The sequence below is a fragment of the Prinia subflava genome, chromosome 13 (assembly GCF_021018805.1).
Source record: "Prinia subflava isolate CZ2003 ecotype Zambia chromosome 13, Cam_Psub_1.2, whole genome shotgun sequence".
Taxonomy (NCBI): Eukaryota; Metazoa; Chordata; class Aves; order Passeriformes; family Cisticolidae; genus Prinia; species Prinia subflava.
In genome coordinates this window covers 16,947,428-16,973,620 of record NC_086259.1, presented here as the reverse complement: position 1 = coordinate 16,973,620, position 26,193 = coordinate 16,947,428, and the positions used below count along the sequence as shown (strand labels likewise).

Here is a 26,193-nt window from a genome sequence, read left to right as displayed (position 1 = left end):
CAAAAATTAAGGGATTAAAATATGGTTTATACAATTTTACAAAAGCAGGTCACCTCTTCCCGCAAAAATAAAATAAAATTCCTAGATATTCAGAAACAGAGAAATCATCTTCTGTCCCCAAATAGAATCTTCCTTGAAATGAGCATGCTTGTATTACAGAGAATCACACACTTGCACATTCAAGGATGGCACCACAGATTTCCTGGCTGTGAATCATCCCTTCACTCAAGGCATTCTTGGAAGAATATGCAGAAACTCACACATTTTCCAGTGACTAATCCAACTGTAGCCACCATGAGCTTTCCCTTAATAATTGTCCTGAAAGCACTTTGCATCTGAGAAAGAATGGAATATCCATATTTTTTACACCTCGCCACCTGCTTGCTCTGAGAGCTTAAATATCACAGCTTTGGGCCCCTAATTTATTCATGTGCATATAAATGCTGTAGCACAATTTGGGAGGCCTTGTTTGGGAGTTCTGGAATGTCCTCTCAGACAGCAAACCCCAGGTGTCAGTCACACAGCAGAGTCCTGGCAAACCCTGCCCTCCCTTGGCCACCTCTCCTGTCCCCTTTACCTGTCACTGCTGTCCCAGGGTGCACAACCCCCTCCACGGTGTGGCCTGGGACAATCTGAGGTGGGGAGAACCAGCCCCGGTTGTGTGTGACCCAAACACAGTGGTAAAGATTAAATACACAATAAAAATACACAGAACCATCAGGAGGCAACACACTGCAACAGCCCGTGCTGGCAAGGCACAGCTTCACAGTTACCCACCCAGCAGGCAGGGATTTGTTTCTGCAAGAAAAGGGTTCATTACAAATTAAACAAGCAAATCAAATCCCTCTGTACAAGGAAACCAAACTTCCCTTCTCTCAAGCAAAAATAAGTTAATTCTCTCAAATGCCTATCTGGGTAGACAGGTGAGACTCACCTTGGAATTTAACTGCTTAACACTGGGCTGTGAAAACATCACCCCAAACTTGTGTCATGCACAGTTAGAAATCCAGTGCCTTTGGATCTACTGTTGAAATAACACCTCTTTCTCTAAAGGACACAAACAGCCTGTGTTCTTTCATTAAAGGGAAAATACAGAGGTTTCTCCCAAGTTCCTTTCTGTTAAAAATTCCTTTGGTATATGGCAACTCAAGTCTCTCAAAAGGTCAATGTAAAATCTCCAGTCCTTGGACACTGCATGGTCTGAACCACACAATGAAGACAGAGACTGTTTAAACCAGATTTCCTACGCTCTGTAAATCCTCACTTCTTCCCACATCAAAGACCTGGATCTAGGAAGAGTTTTCTGAAGAGTTTTCTGAAGTTTCTCATCCAGAGAAACACATCTGCACTGGACAGGAAATAGCCTTAATTTTACCAACTCTTTCTCTCTATTCTATACAGATATGCTGGCAAGTTTTCAACAAAAGGGGCTTTTTCATGAGCAATGCAATTTAAAATACAGAGCAGTGCCACTTTTGGGCCCACGGGGTTGTGTAAATATTTATGCAAGTATAGCTAATCCTACATCTCTCCCTTGCCCTGGTCAATTTATTCCAGAATAAGAGTAGCTGCCTTTTTGTTATTGTGAGGCTTAACTTAAATCACTTCCAAAATAATATTAACCAAATTTGAAAAAGGTCATTGTAATAATTATAATCAACTCTGGCTTAGAGGAATTTGAGTGTTCTTCAAACATTTACAGTCCATCAGCAAGAAAATCAGCACTATGATATCCAAAATTCCCAACACTACACAGGGCAGTTAGGGAGAGAAAAAAACCCCTTTTTCTTTCTTTATCTCCAAAGGGAGAGTATTAAAATAAAGTGTAAAAGTTGGACCCCATCTTCGCTATCTATTAGCAGCCTATTTTTGTGTCCCAAAGTTAAAGAACTCTCCTCACTATCTGATTTAGAAACACAAACCCATAGCAGATGCAAACATTGAGTTTTCTGCCTTCTGTAAAGAGCAGTTGCCAAACTTGAGTTAAAATAGCACACACAAAACAGGAAACCATCTTAACTTTGCCATTCGTACTGAATATTAATTCTTTTGGGACTGACACACACACAAATAACCATTAAGATCACATCATGAATATTAGGTTTTGTACAGCATAAGTGTATTAATATAATACTTGAGATGATAATTCTCTACCCTCAGTGACTTTAAAAAAAATCAAAAACCAAAAATGTGGGGTTTATTTGTCACAAAGCCAAGACAATCCACCAGCATATATTTGAGGTCATTCATATACACATCCATATTCAAGAGGCTGCTCTATTCAATTATCAAATAGAGAAGCTTCAAATCCATCATTTTTCCACTTTTCAAGCAAAAAGAAAGCCTGAGTCTCACTCAAAAGAAGTAACAGCAACATACAAATAACTAACTAAATAAAATACTTCCTTCCTCTTCAGCAAAAACACTGTCAGCAAATTAAAACTGCAGTGACTTTCATTTCTGGTAGACCAGATACAGTTCATGGTGAGTTGGAACAACTGTTCATACCATATTCTGGAACAATACCTGCAAATACAGCTTTTTGGGACAGATTCACTGCTTTTTAAAACAATAAACAATATTTTGCATATTTGTGCTTTAGATTAGGGCATATTTTCAGACCTAAAGTTCCCATCGTTACACATCACTGAAGTGTTGCTCAATTAAAAACGCTGCTACAGCACTACAATTTTTGTGGAAAGGCAGATTTGGGGTAAGTCACAGGTCTGCAGCAATATTCCCTCTTCCAGCAATGACTGCCTGTGCATCTGGAAGCCAAATCATTATCCTGCTGGATCACCCAGGTTTAAGAATCAAATTACAACATTCACCTTCTTTTAAAGGCATTGAAATCCATGCATAGAGCAAACTAGTTAATTTATTATCACAAACACATACCACCCCCAGAAAGCTTTGATAAAAGGTGATTACAAGACAGGACTGAAAAAGTTGAGCCCAACATCTGGAATGCACAGTCTGTCCAGCTTTAAATTTGTCCCCTCTGGGCAAATGGCCATGACAAGACCTCAACACAAAGTCAGAGAACTCTGAGTCTCTTTCCCTCACTGAATGATCGTTTTCTGCCGTGTTTTAATCTTATTGCTCTGTGTGCAAACCCCAGGCTTTATTTGCTAAACAATATTCAAGCACTGCTCTCATCACTGAATTCTACACGCCCTCTCAGGATTCTTTTCTGGCACAGTACCAGCAATGCACTTGTACTTGCATTCACACACATCATAATAGGAAAGGATAATTAGCCTCATTTGTCAGGTAAGAAACAGGGGCAATTAAAGATTATGATCCAGAGTACCTGTTAATTGGGTGTCCAGACCTGTTTGCTTTTCCCCAGAATACTGAATGAGACCATATTTTCACCACCAATGATAAAAACAAGTCATTATTTCCTCTATATCACATTTCCAGTTGCAGGTCCAGTCTCCACAAGGAATGAGACAGGAATCAATGGAAACAGTAGCAGAGATTTAATATTTTTAAGTCAGGAGCATGAAGAGAAACTGCTCAGACAATCCCAAAATCATACAAATTCTCGGTGCCTGTCTTTGCAACCTTACAGACCAATAGGTTTTTACTTATCATGTAGTTACCAAAAAAAACCCCAAAACCTTCTAAAAATCCACACCTCAACAGACCAATAAATGATTCTGGCACTTCAGACAAACTATTCAATTAATTTATTGAGGACAAACACTATTTAGCAATTGTAGAGTAATTCATGCTCACAATAATTTTAAAAATGTTACCATATAATCATATGCAAGCACTGTAATTACATTATGCCACCCTGAGCTCCACAAATCACAGAAAGCCCAGGCTGACCTTTCTTGGCATCAGTTGTATTCATAAGAACTGAGGATTAGTCTCACTTTATTCCTCTATTCCAGTTTTTGCAGCCCTATCCAGCCTTACACACCTCTTCTATTTCCTGACCTTGTTATAAATAGTGGGTTTAGTCAGTTCCAATATCAACTGAAGAGCCAAAACCAACTCAGGGCCTTGAAACCACCTCTTATCTCACAGCTTTGCTCTCCTAAGTCATTGGTGCTTCCCAATAATGGTCCTAAATAATGACTTCCATCCCGAGATAGCAAATAGCCCAAGAATAACAAAATGAATTCAGTTTTCTTGTATTTGAAGGTGTTTGGTTGGTCCTTTTTTTGTTTTTTTTAGAGAGAAGTGGTAAAGAATTATTACTCACTTGAATTTATAAGACATAATGATGGAAAACACTCTGTCAATTCAGAGAACACAAACACCATCATATTCAAAGATGAAAACTTTGAGAACAAGGCTAAGGATAAAAGCATATTAATCATATTTAAGTAGTGTTAAATACCTAATTAATGAGCTGCAGAAGAGTCTTCATTTATATTACAACAATTCAAAATATTCTCAGCAAATTACCAAACTCTTTCACCCAAAATCTTCATGTTAACAAAAAGCTTGTTAAACTAATATTTGACAAGTACATCGATTTATTAGTAACTCCAAGTCCAGGTACACATGGCAAATACTCACAGAAACCTTCAATCTTGTCAGCTGTCTTGCTCCATGCTACCTGCCTGGTTTCCATTATGACTTGGATAGTCCTTCTTTCAGGGCTGCTCTTCTTAAGACTGAATATTGTCATAACAGTTCCCAATTCCAAGGTCCTTTTGATCTGGCTTTTCTCATACTCAGGCAGCACTCCATAGTCTATATTCTTTCTGAGCATTTTTTTTCTTTTTAATCAAACTTTTATAGTCTTCAGTATCCTGAAGAGAAAAAACATAAGGAAGAAAAGGGAGAAATTTCAATATTTAAAACAGCATTTTCATTTCTTTAAAGATCACGTTTATGTAGATTGATACCTAACAGAGACTCCTGCCCATGCAAATGCAAGGCAGGTCCATGGCCAATATTAACCCTTGCTGGTTTATAATGAAAGGAGGTACAAAGAGCCTTCACAGAGGGCATCTGCTGGTGTAAACTCTTGCACTCTGTTAGAATTTAAACATGGATGAGACCTACATGAGAATGTAAAGCAGGCAACTGTCCTTTTGAAAATTGTAATGAAGGGAAAACATGAGTAATACAAACACTGAAGTGCTGGCAACATCTAAACATCAGGGTTTGCACTTTTAAAATTTCATGGCTCTGTTTCCCCTGCACAGTCTGCCTTTTCTTACCCACATGTTGGGTGGCAGATATTTGTGTGCACACACTTGGGACACGGCACAAAACAGCCAAAAGAGGGATGTGTACAGAGCAAATCTCCCAAATATGAGCAAGTTTCTGTGCTCTCTGACCTCCCATATCACCACATCAGCTAATTACGAGCCTGATTCCTCCTCAGTGAGATTATTTACAAACAGGATGGTCTGCAAGCTGCTCTTTCACCCATGAATGAGTACCGTTGTCACACAGCTCCCAACCCCATCCCCGGGCAGGTTTAGAGCAGCTCTGTGCATGCAGCCAGCAGCCACGGCGTCTCCTCTGCTTCTCTTCCTCTCTCCCCAGACCACTGCTCTCCATCACAAGCAGTTTCAGTTTCCGTGTTCATGGCTAATTCGACCGTGGCACTTCTCGCTTCCCCTTCGTAACTTCTGCCAGCCCTCGCCCCCTCAGCCCGTGTCACTGTCTCCTGACTGCTCTTTGCTGCTCCCTCTCATTAATAGCACTGAATTGCCTTTTAATGTCCTGTCACCCGCTGCTTTAGGAGCAATCTGACTTTGAAGCTGTCCGGTGCAATCTTTCCAATCCCTTTTTGAATTCTACCACTTCAATAAACACTTTTTTTTTTTTCCAAAGTTAACAAAGAAGCCACAAGAGTCTCTGCTTAGCTCTACACTGCCCACCGTGAGCTTGAAGAGCTCTTCAGCAGGAACCACTCCATGGTTTGCAAATCATTATACACAAAATTTAGTGTTTTATATCGGCTTGTTACAGTAATAAAAAATGGAGTATTCTTTCATTATACTACTGAAAAAATTTATGTACCCTAATCCTACAACTGGGAGGGAGTGAACAACTTTGAAGCATTGTAAGCAACAGCAGATTTATTTTCTTTTAGCCATAATGTAAGTGATCCTTTTAGCCTACCTGAAGATAATCAGATAATCATTTAAATTATGACAGACATGAACCTTAAAAGACAGCCATGGCCATCTTGCTACAATGATTTGTTAAAACAAGGAGTGAAAGGAGGGAAAAAATAAAAAAAAAAATTAAAATATTTGAACAGTGTATGTTTACTGACAAAAAAAAATAGAAACCCTCTCTTCTCACTTTGCTCTTTTCATTAAAAATCATAATGAAACAAAAGTACTGTGATGTGAGACAAGGTTTAAGCATTTGTGCAACAATATACTGAATAATAAAAAAAATGAACTTTTAAATGAGTATAGTTTTTCAAGAGATGATAAAAATATACATCAGCTCTGCCTTTTACAGTAGAAGGTACAGCTGTTAAACAAAATATGATTTAGGAAAACAAGAAAATAATTTTCTAAATACAGGTGTTTAATAAAGGGCCATGCAGCAGGGTTTTTTGAGAGATAACTCCTTTAGTAGAAAGGAACTGCCTCTCAGAGGTGGCTTCTTAAACAGTTTCTGTTGAATATAATATACTGGACTTCCCCTTTTAAAGCAGTTCTTTCTCCCGAAAACAGAGAAAACAGTGGATTTAATCTAACTTAACTGCTAGGTCATAAGCCAAGTTTTTGACTAGAGGTGGAAAGAATATCACAGTATTTGATCAACCTAACTGACCACTCCTAGACTGTTTTGGCTACCTGCTCCAGTTTAAGAGAAACATCACAGAGAGCTGCCTAATAGTAAAAGAACTATCAGAAACCCTTGGCATTAGGCCTTCAAACATCAGCAGCTTACACTCATGCACAGGTGTCCCCCAGCCTTCTTTACACCCATCACTGCACAACTATCTGAATTAACAATCTTTCTACCCATTCATGCAGCAGAATTCTGTGATGACCTTGAGCACCCCATTACCTGGATGCCTCTAACCCAGCAGAGTGTGAACTACAAGATGCTGTGTGTAATAGAACATCACTGCTCTTCTGCTGAAAAGTTACTTCAGTTGGAAAGATCCAGCAGCACTTACAGGACTCAGCAAGTGAGTTAATAATCACCAAAGCATGCCACAAGCTCTAGCTTAGACACAGACATGACTGTCTCCCTTTGACTGTAGGATTTACAGGAGATAAATTTTGAAGGTGTCCTGTACTATATCCTGCAAAACTTGGATCACTTGTTACTGTTTGTGTAAGATCTGTTCTGATAGGTTTTAACTGAAGAGCCTGGCTGATTTGGACTAAAAAGCCTAAAAGACACACTGCAAATAACCAAGTGAGCATGAATATTAAAAAAAACCCTAAAAACCAAATTCTATTAAATCTATCCTGTCTACTTGGTTTTACTTCATTTACTTCAGACTTTAACAAACAAAACCTTCTCAGCGGAAGATCAGTGTACAGCTCATAACTCTCTTCGTGATAACAGAGAGGAAAAACTAGAAAAGACAAGTTCTAAATGTACCAACTAGCAAAGAATATCTCAGATAACCACTGATGAATCCACAGTCTGTTATAATTTCACCAATATGACACAGCAGGTGCTTTCCAGACACAGAAAGTTAACCAAGAAGTGCAGTCCAAAGTTTGTTTCCAGCCAATTTCTAAATTTCCCCATGTGCTCTGGGTTCAAAAGGTTCGTTGCATCTTCTCCCCCGAGCTCTGCCTTTGGATTGAGGACATCACCTCGACAAATGGATACCCACCAGTGACACCAGCGCAGTCCCACAGCACTAATAATTAATAACAATCGATGCACGGCCCGTGCAGCTGCAGCGCGCAGAGCCCTGGCGGGGCGAGCAGGGCAATGGAACCGCCGCAGGACGGAGCCCACCTGGCCCGGGCAGGCCGGGCCCGCAGCCCGGGCAGGGCCGCGCACGGCTGGGCTGCTGTCAGGCACTGCCGAGCTTTCCTTCCTTCTTCTCCGCCGGGCTGGGCTGCGGCGGGGCCCGGCCGGACACAAGGTGCGGCGCGGCTTGGACACCTCGCAGAGCCCCCAGACTCCCTCGTCCCCTCCAGCCCAAGTGCCCGCCGCCCCCTGGCACGACTGTCCCTCGCCCTGCGCTGCACCCCGGCCCCCGCGCATCCCCCGCCTGCCCTCCCCAGGCCGGACCCGCCGCCCCGCCCCAGCCCCGCGGCACCTGCTGCTGCTGCTGCTGCTGCTGCTGCCCCGGGCCGCCCTCACCTGCGCGGCGGCGGGGGCTCCGTGCGGCGGCGGGGCAGTGCCGGCGCTGCCGTCCCGCTGCTGTCCCGCTGGCCCGCGGCGCCTCCCGGGGCTCCGCTTCTGCCGTCACCGGGAAGGGGCGGCGCCACCTGACCCCGCGGCCACCCCGGGCTCCCACAGCGCGGGCTCCCCTCAGCGCCCGGGCACCGGCCCTGCCCCGCCGCGCTCCCTCAGCGCCCAAGCGGGGCCGGGATCCTCGGGATTGCTGGCCCCGTCCCTCTGCCCGCCCCGCGGACCCACAGCCGCCCCCTGAGGCGCCGTGTCCCCCCTGCCAGGGCGGCTGTCCCGCCGCTCCGAGCTGATGTTCTGCTCCTCTGGGGAGGGTGGTCGAGCCTTTGGAAAAGGCCATACAACTTCACTGTCGCTGGAGTTACCTTGTCAAGTAAAATCGACTCCAAGTTATCCGCTACAGTTGTATCGCACCTCAGTTTAGGGGTGGAAGTGCTAAAAGTATTTCCCAGACTGGGTTTCAGAAGAATTGTGGTAGGACGACATCTTGCTTGCGGGTCAAGCCCTGGTGCTTGAAGGTACAGCCGTTCAACTTGATACATTGGTTTTGCCCCAGACCAATCTGATAAATCTGGGGGAAATTCCTACACCCACAGGCAGGATGACAATGCCATCACAGGGAGCAAGTCATGCCAGCACAGCAGACAACAAAACAAACGCCCTGAAGCTAGGGATGCCACAGCATTTGCAGGGCAAATCTTGGCCATTTCTGCGAGGGCTGTGCCGTCCTGTATTCCAAATGCTGATTCCCAAGTGCTCATGTTAAGTTTCATGGAGATAATTCTTCATCTCCCCTCCTTCCAATACTGGTGGCTGGCACAAGGGATTGAAAAGCACAGACCTTTTAATAGACTAATCTACTTTATTGAGAGGCAAAATAGTTTTCCATCATTTCAGTCAGCATTATAAATGATTGAACAGTAATCAAACATTAATTGATACTTTCATCCTATATGTGCAGAAACTACTGAAACAAAATGAGATCTGCAATGGGTTTTTGCAGCAAATGCCACCAAAAATACACCCTACTACACAGAAGGAGAAGCCAATGTCAATTATGTCCAGATCTTCTGTAGGAGCAATTTGGGAACCTCTTCCCAAAAGCAAACTAACATGCCTTTATCACCGTCAAAAGTACCAATGGGTTTCAAATAAGTATGAGCTATCAGAAAAGAACTGAAGAACACATTCAAAATATACCACCACAGAAGGAAGAAAAGCCTAAAACCCAGTACCTGGGAAAGGTGTGGTTTATTTTAAATGCAAAGCGAAAAGACAATCATTGCAATCTTATCACTGTTTGCTATATTGTGAAGACTTTTCACATTTTTCCAGATGTTTAACCTGGGAAAAATTTATCTCTTTATAACATCTGACTCAGTTACAAATTCGCAGAACAACATCTAACAGGAGCCATGGGACTAAATGAATGAGAAAAGCAGAATATTTATTAATCACACCAGGATATCTCTGCCATACATTATTTTTAGCTCTTTGTCTTTAAAGTCTTCAGTGTTTCATGTTTAAGATGCCTTTGAAATTATGTGAACAGTGGCAAAAAGCAAGAGCTAAGCAGCCAATTTCCCCAGCTGCAGAAGCTGATACCCAAACATCCATTCACACCACAGAGAGCTGAAGGGTGCAGGTGATCCTGGGCATTTTACAGGCAGGAGATGGCAGTATTCACTTCATGTCAGCTGTCAGATCCAGCAGTTATCTGGATCTGTTGTCACTGAATCCAAGTTCCAGCAAACACCAGCCCCAGCAGCCCCTCCTGGTTCTGCTTTGCTTGGCTGGGTACCAACAGTCTCCTCACCAGTCGTATGGCACAGCTCCAGCACAGGAACCACCCTTGAACAACCCAGAAGCCACACAGGCACAGAGTTGCTCATCTTTATGGTATTTAGAGCTGTGCTGCAAAGAAAAACATTGGTCTGGACATGCTTGTGTTTGTGCCTCAATGGTGTTTTGGAAGGACAAATAAAACCTACCCAGTCCCAATAATATTTCTTGCATGACTTTAGACTTAGTGGATAAAATGCTCTTAAAGCTGAAGAGTCATTATAGAGCCAGAGAAAATATCTATGTTGGAAAGAGTCACAGGTGCAGTAGGGATCATGACACTGAATCCTGTAAATTGCTGGATCTAACCACATAACCTCAGGTGGAATAAGCAATCCTTAAAACCAAACCAATAAAAGAATAACTCATAGAAACACCAGCTGTTACTCAGCACATTCACTAGACCCAAAATAGGAGTACTCAGACTTCCTCACAATCCCAACAGATTTATTATCAGATTCAGCAGCTCTACCATCCAACAATCAAACCTCAAAAGTGAGAACTTCCAGGCAGACAACATAATTTCCTGTAAGGATTATGGATCTCATAGTCACAGAAAACTATCAGGTGACATCTCCAGTCCTTTTTTGTAGAAAAGAAGCCTGTAGATACATACTGAGGAGAGGTGTGGGAAAATTAGTTCTCTGAGTTGAAGATTCTGCCCCAGCAAAGCCTGTGTGTTTAAAAGGAAGAAGGTTAACCACTAGAATAAAATCTTCCTTCCTTTATTCTTTTTTCTTTTCAGTTTAACTTCCTTCTTATAATTTTTAAAGACCCCTTGAATTGTTAAAATATCACAATTCATACTATAAGATCTGAAAAGCCAGTTTTTCAACTAGAAGTATAGTTTTACATTTTGGTCATAAATCCCTCAGGAAGGGAATTTATAGTGTTCATGCTGACACTCTCTTAATTACAACACTGAAAAGTTCAACCCTGTCTTATATTTGGTAATGAAGCGTTGATTGCCTTCCCTGAAGAATAAAGCAAGGCATGAAAGAGAAGCACAGGACTGGCTAGGCAGTCTCATGGATATAATAAATAATGGTCACAAAACTGGTGCCACTTCCTCACAGGAGCTACAATGAAAAAGCAGCTTTTGTGTAATAGACAGAAGTTGAAAAGCTTGACCCCATCAATTGTAAGAAATGTTAAAGAGTGATTAGGCAGGAGAAACAAATATTTTAGAGACTGTCAGAGACATCTTCTAGCCAAAGGATTTACTAACCACCACAGTATCTGCACTCCTTAGCAGACGTATGTTAGCTCAGCTAGATTTTCTGGTTAGAGCCGCAAAACTTATAACCAGATGTTTCATAAAGAAAATTTAATTTTCAAGATTTGCCATTATGAACTTTTCATCTGCAGGAGTCAAGCTGATTTTAAATTCAAGAGAATTCAGAGAGAGTTGAGGTAGCAACAACTGCTGCAGTCTGGAGGGAAGAGGGGGAGGATGTCCCTCGCAGTGACTGTTGTCACTGGCAGAGCAGTCCTGTGCCACCCCAGCTCCTCGTGGCAACAGCTTCAGCTACTCTGGGAAGCCTTGATCAGGCGTTAGTGACCATCTTTAGTGCTCAAAGGACCTTTGTAGCATGAAGCTGACCTGTGAGAGCAATGTCCAGCTGTAGCAGCACAATTCAGGTAATGAATTTTACAGGAGATCCACCTTGAACACCATCAGAGAATGTGACAGGTCCAACACCCCCAGCACATCATCTCAGCATAACAGAGCTCAGGCTCCTTGGAGAGAATCTCTTGTAGAAAGTGTTCTAGTGTATACTTGGCTCCATTCTTATCAGAGTTGCATTTTAATCTTGGTAAATTATTGTCACTTAATCATAATATTTAAAGTAAATATTGACTTAAAGTAAACTACTAAGGTCACTAGCCGAAAAGCTGACATGAAGGAAGGGAGGTTGTACTTGTAAGTGGCTGGCCTGTTGCCTGCTGAAATGTTTGTCTGAGTCCTCAAATGTTGAGCTACTCCTCAGTTCAGTCACCCTGTCCTCTTGTTATTTGCAAGATCTGCATTTAAGAAAATCTTCAGAGGACTTACTGCCCACTGGCCTCATACACAAAATACAGTCTGTCCCTTACAATTTCTGTAACAATTTGCATTTATAGATGTCAAAACAATTTTTTTAAAAAATGGAAATTATTATATCACATTTTCAAAGGCATCAAGCCCAGAGGATGAGGAGGTTTGCCAAAGATCTCACAGCAGTTACATGCCTTGGGCAGAACATTGCTTCCAGGTTTTATCCTAATGTCCTGACTTTGAAATGGCATTTCCTCATAGCAAAGCTCACTGTGCCAGAAGAAATCTTTTCATTTATCAGAATTATATTTTCAAAACTTTCAGCCGAGTGAAAATTCTGCTGTGTGGTTTGGGATGTTCAATAAAAACCTTTTAAAAAATACATGTAAAAATATTTTAAATAAGTATCAAGGTGCATTTTTAGACATGCATTAATCAGTAATTTACTCAGCATCTTGAGCCAGCTTTGACCACAGAAAACACCAATATGTTTAAAAGGCCTGCAATCTCACCTTGAGATGAAAATTTAAATATTACAGTCACTACATCCACAGTGATAAAAATAATAAAGTGATAAAATGCCAGCAGCTTATTACCAGTACTAGCAACAGTGAGTTGATACCAGTGTTACAAGGGTTCAGCAGAAAAGGAAAACTGCAGAAAACTCTGCAGGGAACCAGAGAAAATTTTCTCCTGTGCTTTTTAAGCCAATTACATAAAAATCTTTCATAAAAATAATGTGATTTTGAGTGGGAAGGACTGGAAAAAAACAGCATTTGACAACAGTTTCAAATGAAGCAAGTTGTAACTCAGCAAGAAACAGTCCAGCTCTCCCCCCTAGGTAACTTTCAGCCTTTCATTTCTTTCCCACTGCAGAGTAGCACCACGGGTGAGTTGAGGAGAGAAAAGACTGTTTCCATCTGCTTTATCCTCCTACTCTCACTCATTATCCCTGTAAGCCTGGAGAGGTTTAGGAAAGGGATCTTCAGGCAGGCTGGGCACAATGAGTGGGGCTGAAATTCAGCCACTGCTCTGAGCTCCTCCCCATGGGGGACTCACAGTGTGAGAAGAACACACACCAAGCTTCTCTCCGTGGTCATTTTCCTTCTTCCTCCCATTCTGCTGAACCTTCTTAACACTGATTTTGCCACTGCTGGTGGAAGCTTCTCTGGGGTCATAAAACAGAGACAGTCCAGGTCTTTCTCTACTTTCTACATGGCTGATTGCAGGGATTTATTATTGTGCAAGGCCTTCCCTCAGGGCACACAGGAAGGGAGGAGAAGTTCCTTGCATCTGTGCTCACTCGTGCATAGATCAGCTTTAATCTGACATGTGCTACATCAGAAAAGTTTAGAAAAGCCCTCTGCTTAATCAAAGCACAAGAATTCTCTGAGCATGGCGAAAGCACGCTGGTCGTAATGCAGATAAGCATGTAGCCATGTAAAAACACGTCAAAATCTCACTAAAATCAAATTATGGTTGAAAAATTATTGATATCCTTGAGTGATAATTTCTGAATAGGGATAGAATACGAGATAGTCTACAGGGATACTCCTTCCAGATGCCTGTGCCTCGGAAAAGCATCCATCTGCTGATATCTCCAGGATCAGCATATTTGTATAGAATGCAAATTGCTCTTGCAACTGCTGTTATCTTTCTGCACTGTAGTCATAACTGAGTGAGTCATGTTAGAGGGTCAAAACCTTCTGTTCCACTTTTTGTGATAAGCATCTTTTCAACATGCAGTGTTAGAGATGCTGTGTGCCAACAGATCGAGGTAGGGGCTGGTGTGGGGTGAACTACAACCATGATCTGCACTAAGAGACTTCAGAGTATCCTGAGGAGCAAATTTACATTTGCAGCTTCAGAAGAGCCTCGGTTTAGAGGAGTAAAGGATCATTTTTCAGAAATGCAGGTAGGTATCAACAACCCCATATGGCTGCTGATCTCAATTACATGTATGTGTGTGTGTATAAAAATGAATATAGGTAAAATCCTATTATTTCACTTATTAAAAATAAAACCTTTCACATCTCCAAATAGATTGTATTTGTGCAAAATTCAGAAACTACACAATATGTTTGGAAATGCTAGCTACAACACCTCTCAATCACTAACATTTGACTGAAAATCTGCACTTAGACGCTCTATGAGATGTTCTAAAAATAAACACAAGATTTGAACTCTACAGAGAAAAAACAATAAAAACCAACCAACTTTCTTTCCATGGAAAATTTCTAACATGCTCCTCATTTAACAGGAGACCATGTCTAGAATAAAGAACCTGGCAATGTGAATTTATAAGTGCTTATTTGACCTGATCTCTAATTAAAAATATATTGGTTACCTTCAGCTGAGCATCCGGGACTTGTGTGTGCTTGTAATGATCTTTTAAATGTCACACACACATACAAAAATTGTTTCCTCTTTTCTTCTTAGACTGGACTAGTAATTTTCAAATAACACCCCCTCTTTGAAATAATGCTTTTTAAATTTCCTTTATGATTAAGAAACTCGTTTTATCCTGGAGCTAAGCTACAGAATATTTTACAGCAGAGAAGACAAAGGCTGGAGCACTGAAGGCTCTGCCAGGTAATTTAAACCCAACTGTGTTCTCTCCAGAACCTTTCTGTCCCACATGGGGAATTATTTAACCCCATTTTTGGAAAGGATAACTGCCCTGCTGAGCCTCAAAGGCAGCAATACAGAGCTTACCTTTAATCCTGTGCAGAATAATGAGTGATACCCTGCTGAGATTAGTGAGGCAGTGTCAAACGGAGGTTTCTTCCTCTTTGTACTCTGACTCCACCTGGGTAAAAACACACTGTTAAGATCCCTTAAGCATACAAAATCTCTAATCAAGTTTTCAACAGCCCGGGCCTTTTAGCTAATTTAAAATTTAAAAGAAAAAAAGTCGTCACCTTTGATGACACACACTTCTTCACAAGGACAGATTTTGTTATGGCTGCTGCTAGCAGGGGGAAAAAAAAGAAAAAAAAAGAAAAAAAAGAACAAAAAAAAAAAAAAAGAACAAAAAAAGAAGTACTGAGAAAAAAGTGGAACACTAATTCTGAAATATGTCCCTTCCAGCCAGCAAGACTCTCTCCTCTTGTAGCACCCTCATGGGCTGAGCCCTTTTCACACTCACTTGCATCATGCGTTAATGGCCTGGCAATGTGTTAATGATGCCCCCACCTGAGATCAGCAATTCTAACAGTTTCTAGTTGTCTTAGGCAAATTTTAAAATCTTTGCCTTCTGGTTTCTGAACTTTTTGGGATGTCCTTTCTTTCTGTTTTAAGTTTTTTCCACACCGAAGGGGTTTATAATTTACTTCTTTTACAAACACTAAGTCTCAGGGACTCTATTCATTGAGCTTTTAGGAAAATGTCAAACATCTTTAATCCTTAGGAAGAAAAAAACTCAAAACCCTGAGAACTGAAAAAATTCACTTCTGTTTCAATAATAATATATATGCAAACATTCAGCTTGAGTTCAGCCACGTGCTGTCAGGAGAAAATGTTTTAAGCATGGAACCTAGGATTTAAAAGTTAGACCAAAAAAGAACTCCTGGTTTGTTACCCTGGAGGAAAATAGATTATGAGAAGGTTCACTTTGTTAACAACTGATAATTGGCACTAATTTTATTTTTTTTATTTTAAAAATAGTGAATACATTGAAGCTGAATAATACAGATTTTCAAACTATTTATATGCAAATAATAATCAGAATTTATAATTCGACCTCCAGATAAATCTATTTAGAAATAAATACAATTCTAACAGATTGAAATGCAATACAAATATTTATATCAAAACAGAGTTTGAATATGGCAAAAGAGAGTTCATTTTTGGAGATATTTTGTGAAAACAAAACAAAATGTGACACTATTTGACAAAAAAGAAAACATAGAAAACTAAAAATAAAAAGCCATAACTGGAGAAGAGTTTCCTTATAGGACTTCTAAGGAGAAGTAAGAAATTCCTGCTCCCAGTAAGCGCCAGCTTTCCCCTGGTCTGGCAGCACAGATGGGGGGAACACAGAGCTGCTGACTTGGTGAGAGACATCTTCAGCAGGCTGAGAAGGCCTTGGCCACTGCTGTGGCAGGAAAGCCTCAGTTACACAGCAAAGACAAGAGCGGAATTTGCTTTTTGATGATTTTTGTGGCGTGACAACCGCCAGGCTTTAGCAGCGGGCAGTGCAAAAGCAGCAGCGCTGCAGCGAGGAGGTGTGCTAAGAAAATTGCCAGACAAAAAAAAAAGGCAGCAAAAGAACATCCTTGATACTGCAGAAAGAATATAATAAAATGTTTCCAGCCTCCTACTACAGTGGACACCAGTGAGGAGCTTTGATGTCAGGGAGGAGGTCAGACAGCAGAATCAGAAAGGACAGGGCTGCAGAAGGCGATGTCTCCAACCCCGTGTCCACCTCTGCCCTGCTCTGCTTTTAGCTCCCTTCTTGTGAAGAGCAGCTTGCTGCCCCCAAAAGATGAGAGATAAGGTCAATGGAAATACAACGTATTGCCAGACACTGTGGCTATTTTTTTTCTTTTTTTTTTTTCAAAGAGAGGAAATAATGTGTGCAGAGTAGCAGTGGTTCATATGGGGTCAGCCAGGAAGTGTGGGGCTGAGAATTTAAAAGACAGGCATTTTTGTTTTGTGGTTCTCTCAGGGAGAAAAAGAGTACAAGAAAACTCTTTTTGGCTAAACAATGCAAACTTTGAGTTTATCTACAGCTAACTGAGGTATCAACATCATGTTTCACTCTGAAGAATGTCACTTTAAGTGGAATACTTTGCATCTGCGGTTCCAATTATTACAGAAATGCTAAATAGCTAAAAGTGCTCCTTTGGATTGCAGCACAGATAACAGCAGAAGGAGGACAGGAAGACAATGACAGATTATTTACTCTATTCCCACAGGTGAAGAGCTGAGGCATAATTGGTTTGAAGCTGAAGTTTCACACGCATCTTCACCCAGCATTTACTGTGGAAAAAGGCAGTCCCTGCCTCTGCTGTCCTTGTCTGCCTCTTGCCATCTCTGCCCCAGCTCAACCCATGTAGATAAGAAAGAAATCTGAAAACACAAATCCAAAACTAACACTGTGAATATTGCAGGTAATGGAAAAAAAGAGGATCAGCTGGAGATATGTCTCTTTAAGTTACAAAACTGCTTTTAATTTGGCCTTTCATGGTCGTTACTTATTAGCAGTAAACAAGCTGATAATCTTTACTGCTGCAAATGGGCATGGAAAATTAATGCAACAGAACCACTCAGAAGCTCACAAGAGTAGTCCTTGAACAGCATAGCTGGCTGAAATACCTGGAATTCAATCTGCATGTTACACAGTTACATCTACCCTCTGATGAGGAAGCTGAAAATAGAGGCTTTGTAATTAAGCAAAGCAATATGTGTTTTGAACTTCGTTAATGAAAAATCCAACCAGCCAGCCAGCAAACAACTGATTCTTGTGTTGACAAAGAGAAAAGGAAAAATGTGTCGTGCCAAGACACCTACGAACAACTTAAAATACATTAAGATATGTCAGATATGTGACCAAAAAAAAAAAGAAAAAAGTAAAAAATTTTTCAATGATTCACTTAAAAAAAAAGGGATTTTGCAAACAGGAAAAGAATCACCAAGCAGGAGTTTTTTGAAAACCTCCATGATGATTAAAAAAATCCACACTAATAATTTCTGTTGAAATATTCAAGCAGAAAAGTTGAGAGCAGAGCTGCCTTGGAAGTGTTATTTCTTGCTGACATATGTTTTATAGATATTTTTTAGACCTTCAGACATCATGGCGTTATTTATGTGTGTGCTGAGAACAAATTTGCTGCCTTCTCAGGCTTGTTCAAAACCGGTTTTTAATCACTTTATCAAAAATCAGGCTCTGCAGAAAAATTTGGATCAGCTGAAGAGAAAAAATAGCTGCAGTTGCTCCTTAGTGAGTGTGGAGTTCCTGCATCACACTGGTTCAGCACTACCTCCTTTTCATTTTTACTGGTGAGAGGAAAGATGAATGTTTGAGGGATAGGCTGATCCTAGCAGCATAATAAAGATATTTTTTAATTAGTTTTCTCTTTGACTGAAGAAAACCAGCATTCTTTCTGGATATGTTTTAACTGAGAAAAGTAAGGAAGAAATGGCCATACTTCTTGTCCCAAAGTGCTGGGTTACTGCAGAGGAGGAGAGAGCCCAGGCAGAGTGACAATCCAGCTGATTTTACAGGAAATGCCTTTTTAAATAAACGACAGACACATTTTTAGCAGCTGATTTACAACGATTTGTTCCAAAAAATACCCTAAAATCCCAAACACAGGAAACAGATCCTCTTTACCTCTGTTGCAAGCCCTTGTTGCAGGCCCTTGAGAACCAAGAGCAGAATAATAAACCAAAGGACATCACGGAGGCTGTGCTGTGGTTTTGTAGCACCAGGTCCCATCTCCACCCTCCCCACCTCCTTTGCTTGTTCACATCACTGCTGGCAGAAGCCAGAGCTGGGCTAAACAAAACTCTTGCAAAGTATCCAGGAGAAACCCGTGAACTCAATGGAAATCAGCTGGCTGCTCGTTTTCCTTCCGTATTTGCCCTTAGATTGTTTGGACTGCAAATGTGGTGGAGGCTGATGTTGCAAAAGGGACAGGGACGAGTTTCTGCAGAAAGCGCTGCTCAGGCATCCCGAGAGAGCAGCAGCACTCCAAAAGACTGAAATTTTTCAGGGGATTGGAACACCTTGTTGCAATGGGAGCTTCCCAATCCCTCACCAGAGTCCCTGCATGGAGCAGCTGGTGTGCACAGCCCGGGATTTGCATGGCAGGACCTTCTGCTGGGATGGCAGCTCCAGCCCTGCAACTGCTCCTGGGGAACTTTGGGCAAATCACTCTGTGCCTCACCTTCCCCACCTGCAAAATGGAGAGGAGGATACTTCACTTTGCCGAGATTTTGGATCAGGAACACAGGAGGAATGTTTATGATGTAGTATTTGTGGTATGCTATTTATCAACAAGGCTCCACCACCAATGCAGCATTATCATTACAATTAACATTGCTATTGTTTTATTCCAGATGGAATCTGTGCTATGAAAAGTTATCTTGGTGTACTTAAAAACTAAATCTGCATGAGTGTAGCACTGAAAAAAACAATATTGTAATTCTGAGGCCAATATGCCAACCATATTTATTTATACCTCTATTTTTTCAACTGCCATATGATACAATCATGTTGGCAAAAAAAGAAATATATTTTAAAGCATCAGTTGTTGATGGTAACTTTAACAACTTCTATACTCATTTCCCAAAGGCAAAGGATTATGTAATAAAAAGAAAGTCAATATTACAGCACTGAGGTTTGGAATTAGCACAATAAACTGAATTTTGAAACAATACTGGCCCTGTTCTGTACTTACAGAAAATAGAACTGATCCCTTGTATGTGCTGCCACTGAAAATATAACACAGAAGGAGACAGCCAGAGTAATATTCCTGTTTATATATGTCAGATTACATTTATGTGTCCCTTCTACTACACTTCCTTAAGCTGGAAGGCTGTGGTGTGCAGACTGTGAGTCTCAGTCAGGAAACTGCTCCAGTTCCAGCTCCACTCCTCCTGCCTGGAGCCCTCAGCAAACCTTCCAGGAGCTCCTGGCTGCTTCAGCTTCAAGCCAGTGACCCAGGAGCACCAGCGAGCATCTTTGCATGGTTCAGATTCCTAAAATTCTCCTTTCCCAGGACATTAAAATACCATCCATGCTACTCTGGGACTTGCTTTGTTACTCATACCAGGATTTGTGTGCATTCTTCTAGGACCATTTGTGCCATCCTCCCTTTTAATGACAAACCAGTGATGGTTCAGTGAGCCCAAACGTACCAGGTGTTTCCGTCACTGAGATCTGTTGCTTGTGCACTGCATTTCTACAAGCCATGCAGAAGGCACACCAGTCCACAGGGAGAGAGGAGAGATGCCTGCTTTCCTTATCCCTGGGAGCTGCAGGACGGAGATGAAGGAGCAGCACAAGATTCACTGCTCAATGGTACTAATTTCCATAAGCTGCAGCGTATAAAACTTATCATGTGTGGGTGTATGAACAGAGCACTGAACACAGGTAGGATCCCCATGCTGAGAATTACCCCCCTCAGCCTCTTATCTGTCCCTCTGCTGTGTCTAATCCTCTTAGTTTGTTGCTCTGCTGCTTCTGTGATACCACGATGCCACTCACTGCCTACATCCAGTATTAGCAGAATTTCTGTTCAGGATTCATTTAGGAAAAGTGTTGCTCAGTGGAATTGTACAGGTTTCTGGCTTGGCTCTTAAGTGCCTCTTCATGCTACACACCCACTGGGTCTTTTCAACTGGCCTCTTTCAAAGGGGATTCATAAGTGAGCAGCTAAAACTGCATCAGCAAAGTCACCTACAGACACACCATCAGCTATAGGCCCTGCACTGCATACAATTATACAATTCAAGTAGTTTTGATGTTTCAAAATTATTACTTTCCCAGTTTCCCTATGATTATTCTCAGGTTTTATCATTTACCTCATCCACACAGGCTACTTAGTGCCTAGTGATCTCTTTCTAGATAGTTTACAGCAAAGATGGATTAAAGATCAGTTTAGCTATTAGCTCAGCCGTTTCAGCCTGACTTTCTCCCAGAGACAGGCCAGTTTAGCAGCTTATCTTCTCCAATCTGCTCTTGCACATGTGACCCATATTTGCATGTGGCACACATCCCGTGGGACAGGCACGTTTGGTCCTTTGCATGCTGTTCGTGTCTGTCCCTTGTACAAGGAGCTTGCTTGGGGTTTGGTGGCTGCCACAAGAGCAGGTGTGCACCACACTGCAGATATCACCATGGGATTTACCCACGGGGAGGGAACAGTAAGAACTCTCTTGTATTAAAATTAAGCTGAAATAAAATGAAATAAAAGGTCTACACATTTATAGAAATGGTATTGAGTATGAGAAACTCAGAGCCCCAGAGTTTCTCATAGCTGGGAAGTGGAGTCTGTTCAGACTTTCTTGACAGCTAGAGCTGTAATTTGATACTTTTATAAAATACAGTGATTACTAGTAACAGCAGCAAAAAGACCCTAATGAAAAAGAAATTTTTATTCTTACCATCAGGTTGGAACAGCCTTCTTTAATACCTGTTCAAGGCAGGGCTCAAGGCTGTGTTTGATCTTCAGGATGAGTCATATTTTGCTAGGTAATGATTTGTTCTTGGGAGGTCTAGCTGATTGGCTTCCTGATAACCTTGGATGGAGAGCATTAGTGAAGAACAAAATGACATTATAAAGGAAAAAAAAACCCCAAAAACCAAAAAACAACAAAAAACAAACACTTACCAAAGACCAAGCAAGGACTCCCTGCCTGGACACATGCAGATTGATGGCTTGTCTTGTTAGGTTTGTATTTTCAAGACTGTTCCTAGAAAAGCTCAGATTTATTGTTGAACACGGCTTTGAATGTGACAAAGTCCAGCAACTACCAGTTTTCAGAGTTATTACCGCGGAAAGGGTCATAACCTCCAGCACCTACCAAACCACCTGCGAGCCCGCAGTGGCGGACACTGGTGGCACAAGTCCTGCTCGGACCCGAGCGTGCCCAGACCCGGCTCCTTTCCCTTCCCAGCCGTGCCATGCGAGGGCAGCAGAGATTGCGGAACGGGAGCCGTGTGCGGGCTCTGCGGGGACACCGCGGGCTCTGCAGGGACACCGCGGGCTCTGCGCGGACACCGCGGGCTCTGCAGGACACCGCGGGCTCTGCGGGACACCGCGGGCTCTGCGCGGACACCGCGGGCTCTGCAGGACACCGCGGGCTCTGCGGGGACACCGCGGGCTCTGCGGGGACACCGCGGGCTCTGCGCGGACACCGCGGGCTCTGCGGGGACACCGCGGGCTCTGCAGGACACCGCGGGCTCTGCGGGGACACCGCGGGCTCTGCAGGACACCGCGGCAGCGGTCCCCGGCTGTCCCCGCCACCCCGGCCCTGCCTCGCAGCCACAGGGCTCCTGCAATCGGTGCTGGACATCCCACGGGACGCCTGAGAGGAACCTTATTTATCAGGCGATAAATCTCTCTTGAGGTCATAACACTTTTAAACTTTTGCGATGGAGTCCCCGTGCCTGGAGGGATTTACAAGATGTGTAGATGTGGCTCTCGGGGAGATGGTTCAGTGGTGGGTTTGGCAGTGCTCGGCTAATGATTGGACTCGAGTATCTTAGAGGGCTTTTCCAACCTGATCCCAGGATACTCACCTACCTTAAAACAGGGAAAGGATACAGAGCAGCCAAAGCCTGTGAGCGACTTTCACGCCTTAAGCAGAAAAAGCTCAACACCGAGATTCCGGCTGCACCACACTCTCATTTCCACAGTCTCGGTTAAGTCTGTTTGATTTGGTGACACTCAGCGAAGGGAACTCTGTCATTCCCACCCTGCGAGCCCAAACCACAGCTCTGTCGTGCAGCCGCCAAGAGGTGGAGCCGTGCACCAAATCCCAGCCGCGTATAAACAGCGACCAAGGGCTTTTAGCTCTTTTTTCTTCCACTTGAGCCAGGTTGATCCTAAGGCTCCATCCCAAGTCAGCTGATGTTTACAAGCACCGATAAATCGAGCAGAAAGCGCTGACGGTAATGCTGCTCGGTATCGATCCGGGGCTGCAGGTGATGCTCAGGGGAGGGCTGGCCATGCCCACCGTCCCCTGGGTAACAGGTCGGGATACAGAGGGCATAAAGGACAGAGCTAGGGACACAGTGCTTTGGGCTTCTGTCCCGGGTCTGTGTTGGGCTGTCCTGATCACCCTTGCACAGGCCGCTTGATTCGGAGGCTTAAAAAGAGCCGAGCAGTTTGAGTCAGAGGCAGGGCGTGGAGAGGCTGATACAGATGCTTTTCTCTAAGCTGCCTCTTGACCTTGTAATCTTCTCTTCCCCTGTCAACCGAAATCTTCAGCTTCTCCTACAAGGGTACATTCTGCTTCCTTGCACCTCTTTGCCCAGGGACGTGGTGTTTGCTGGCTGCCAGGGTGGATGCCCTTCTTTAGCCAGAAGATGAGCCAAACTTGTTTCCAGGACCTGGAGGGACAAAGCATCCAAACATAAATCCCATACGTCTGTTGGCAGCTCAGGCAAGGATGGGTGGCTGCTTGAACCTGCTCCAAGCCAAGCACTGAGATTTGGTTTCATCTGGACCATTCCATATTGAAATAGCTGTTCCATTCCTGGCATAATTTCCATAAAGCAAAATTTGAAAATATGTGAGATAATAATTTTCAGGAACAATATTTCCCACTTAAAAACAAACATCTTGGGAAAATTCCAAGAAGATCTGAATAATACATCTGTAACACTGACAGGCAAGCCCTGTGATCATGTGTCTTTCATTGCCTGGGGTCCATTTAAGCTCTGAATCCCGTCTGTGATGCACAAGGATGGCTACTGAACATCCCAATAAGAGAGTTGTGATTTGTCTGGAAATATATCCTACAATAATCTTTTCTGGTATTTGGTGTAATAAAGGGAATATTGTCGTTGATCACTGATATGTAACTTTCTGCTGGCAAAACTTTCGCAGTAAGGTTATAATAACATCACACTTTGGCATCCCTGCCAGATACTCAGCTCTTTATTTTCTGTTCTGTCATATAAGCTGAGTAATTTATATGCCTGTTCGATACAAAAGGTGGTTATTATATGTTTCAAGAAAGAGATTTGACAATACCTGCCTTGTAAGAAATACCGAGTCGTAGAGAGGCAAGGCAAAGGGAAATGTTGTAAATCAAGAGGTGACAAGGCAGTTTTCAGATGGAAGATTAGAACACTGTTCAGGGTTCCACAAACAAATATATTGAATTATAGACAAAAAGCCACTTTCTAGCATTTGTCCCCTGTTGCTGCAGTCCTTTTAGGGACATAAATCCCACTGAAGTCAAATCATGTCTATAAACTAAATTCCAAAATTAATCCATAAGTAGAGTCTGACATGGAAATGCTTATTATTAGTTTGAACTGTACAAGATGTATAGATATGATTTCAAATAAAAGCAACATTATGGAAAAAATTACGTCAATTGCAGTTTCATCTGAATAAGGACTGCACAGTATGAACGTGTCCCAAAATAACACATCTGCAGTGATCTACGTGAAGCTTAGCTAACATTCCCTGCTCTGTGTTTTCACTCAGGTAATTCTGTGTGACTGCTTAACCCCAGCTCTAAAACAACATTGATCTGACAAATGGATGGGGGAGAGCCCCTTGCTCCACCCAGGGAGAAGGAGCAGCAGCTGCCTTCCCATCTGTATCACGTTGCAAGTGGATGTGTTTAAACTGAGGGACTAAGAACCCTTTGCTGTTTGCAAGTGCCATCACAGGTCTGCCTGCAGCCTTCCAGGCCAGCAACCATTTCAACAAAATGTGGAGACTTAAATACAGCAAGAGCACAAGGTGAGAGAAACTCGTTTGGGTGTGGGACTGAGTGGCAGTACAGTGAGGGAGCTGCAGAAAGGTCCTGCCTGGGTCTGCTTTCCTGCAGATGACCAGAGCAGGTAACCCCAGCCCAGCAGGCAGGATTCAGAACACAAAATATTAGGGGTTGGGTGCCAAGAACTGATCATGCAAACTGCCTTAATCCCCCTGAAGAGAATGCCTGAGCTCCGTGGGAAAGAGCAGTTCATCGTGGACAAACATCCAATGTTGTCAATCTAATGCTTGAACTCCTTTTTTGAGGCTCACAGGACAAGCCCACCCTGCTTCTGCCTCTCTGTTCTGTCCTGCTTTCCAGGGCAGTGCTGCTCCACCACAGGTCCTGGGCCACCTCCATGGGGACTGCCCTGCTGTCCCTGGACACCACCTTGGCAGCCACAGGGAGCAGGGCTTATCCTGATCCTGGGCAGCACCTGGCTTTTGCAACATCAGAGAGGAACAGGAGACCAAGGCATGGGAAGAGAAATTCATCCTCCTTCCAGATTCCCCTTGGGCAGAGATGTCATTTCCCAGTCTGAGACTGGAAATCAAGACCCGATTCAGACAACAAGGTGAGATTATTATTAGCTCTCAATTAAAACAGGAAGATCATTGCCACTGAAGATGGAAGGGGACATTCCCTGTCTCGGAGCAGCCCACCTGGGAAAGGAAAAGCCCCCTCACATTACACTGGGGAGAGGAATGCAGTCACTGCTCTTCTGAGGCAGCAGCTTGGGTAGGAGCCTGGTGACAGCAGATGTGATCCTTCCTCTGGAGGAGCTGCTGAACTGTGAACGTGCAGAAGAGGATCTCCAAGCCCAGCAATACCTGCTGCCTTGAGTGACCTACTTTTTTTGCACGCTATGTGAATAGGGTTAAGCAACAGTTAATTTGGTGCTGAAAACTGAAACCGTACTGCAGCAACAATTACCAGGTGTGTGGTGAATGCCAAGGCAAACCTCAGGGCCCCTGACAGGGGTTCCTGGGCAGTACCACGTTTCAGTCCCATGCTTTGGGAACGTATCCAGCAGGAACATAGTGCTTTGCTAAATTGAGCACAATCATTCCAATTCATTTATCAGATCCAACAGGAGTTTTGCTTATTACCACGGGTGCTAATTTACTGAATGTACTGTTTTTAAGGTTATCTCTTAAATCACAAAAAATGAAAAGCATTTTCACGTTGAGCATCCAAGCAGTCCTGTGCATCCAGATGAGCAAAGATGAGCAAGTGAGGTTGGTCAGCAGTGGAACACACCAGCGTATCCAGCTTTCCCAATGGCCTTGCCACACAGCATAAATAACACCAGCTCTAAAATCCCACCCTACATCACCATCACTCTTCACTGGGCCCTGTGCTAGCAGGTGCCTCATGATTCCTCCCTAGCACTATTTCATTTCATCTGGATCAGCAAATGCTCACGTATATCTCTACTCATTTATATTCATCCCTAGTTGAGTCTTCACTGAGATTTTAGATATTTGTCACCCATACGGCGAGGAGAAATAAGTTAACAAGTGAATCACTCATTTGGA

General features: G+C 42.8%; 1 protein-coding gene across 3 annotated transcripts in view; it reads right to left on the bottom strand.

Annotated features, from left to right (window-relative positions):
• The window catches only part of PLCG2 (phospholipase C gamma 2), a 55,771-nt gene extending 46,834 nt beyond the window's left edge, over nt 1-8,937 (bottom strand). Inside the window, exons 1-2 of one of the 3 annotated variants that reach the window (XM_063410514.1) lie at nt 8,234-8,937; nt 4,540-4,775 (exon numbers count right to left, since the gene is read on the bottom strand). In XM_063410514.1, coding sequence (XP_063266584.1) covers nt 4,540-4,735 — 196 coding nt within the window. In that variant the 5' untranslated portion in view covers nt 4,736-4,775; nt 8,234-8,937. Of the gene's footprint in view, nt 1-4,539; nt 4,974-8,233 lie in introns of those variants that run through there. The other 2 variants (XM_063410513.1, XM_063410515.1) reach the window with 2 other exon arrangements.
• Nucleotides 8,938-26,193: the final 17,256 nt, after the last annotated feature.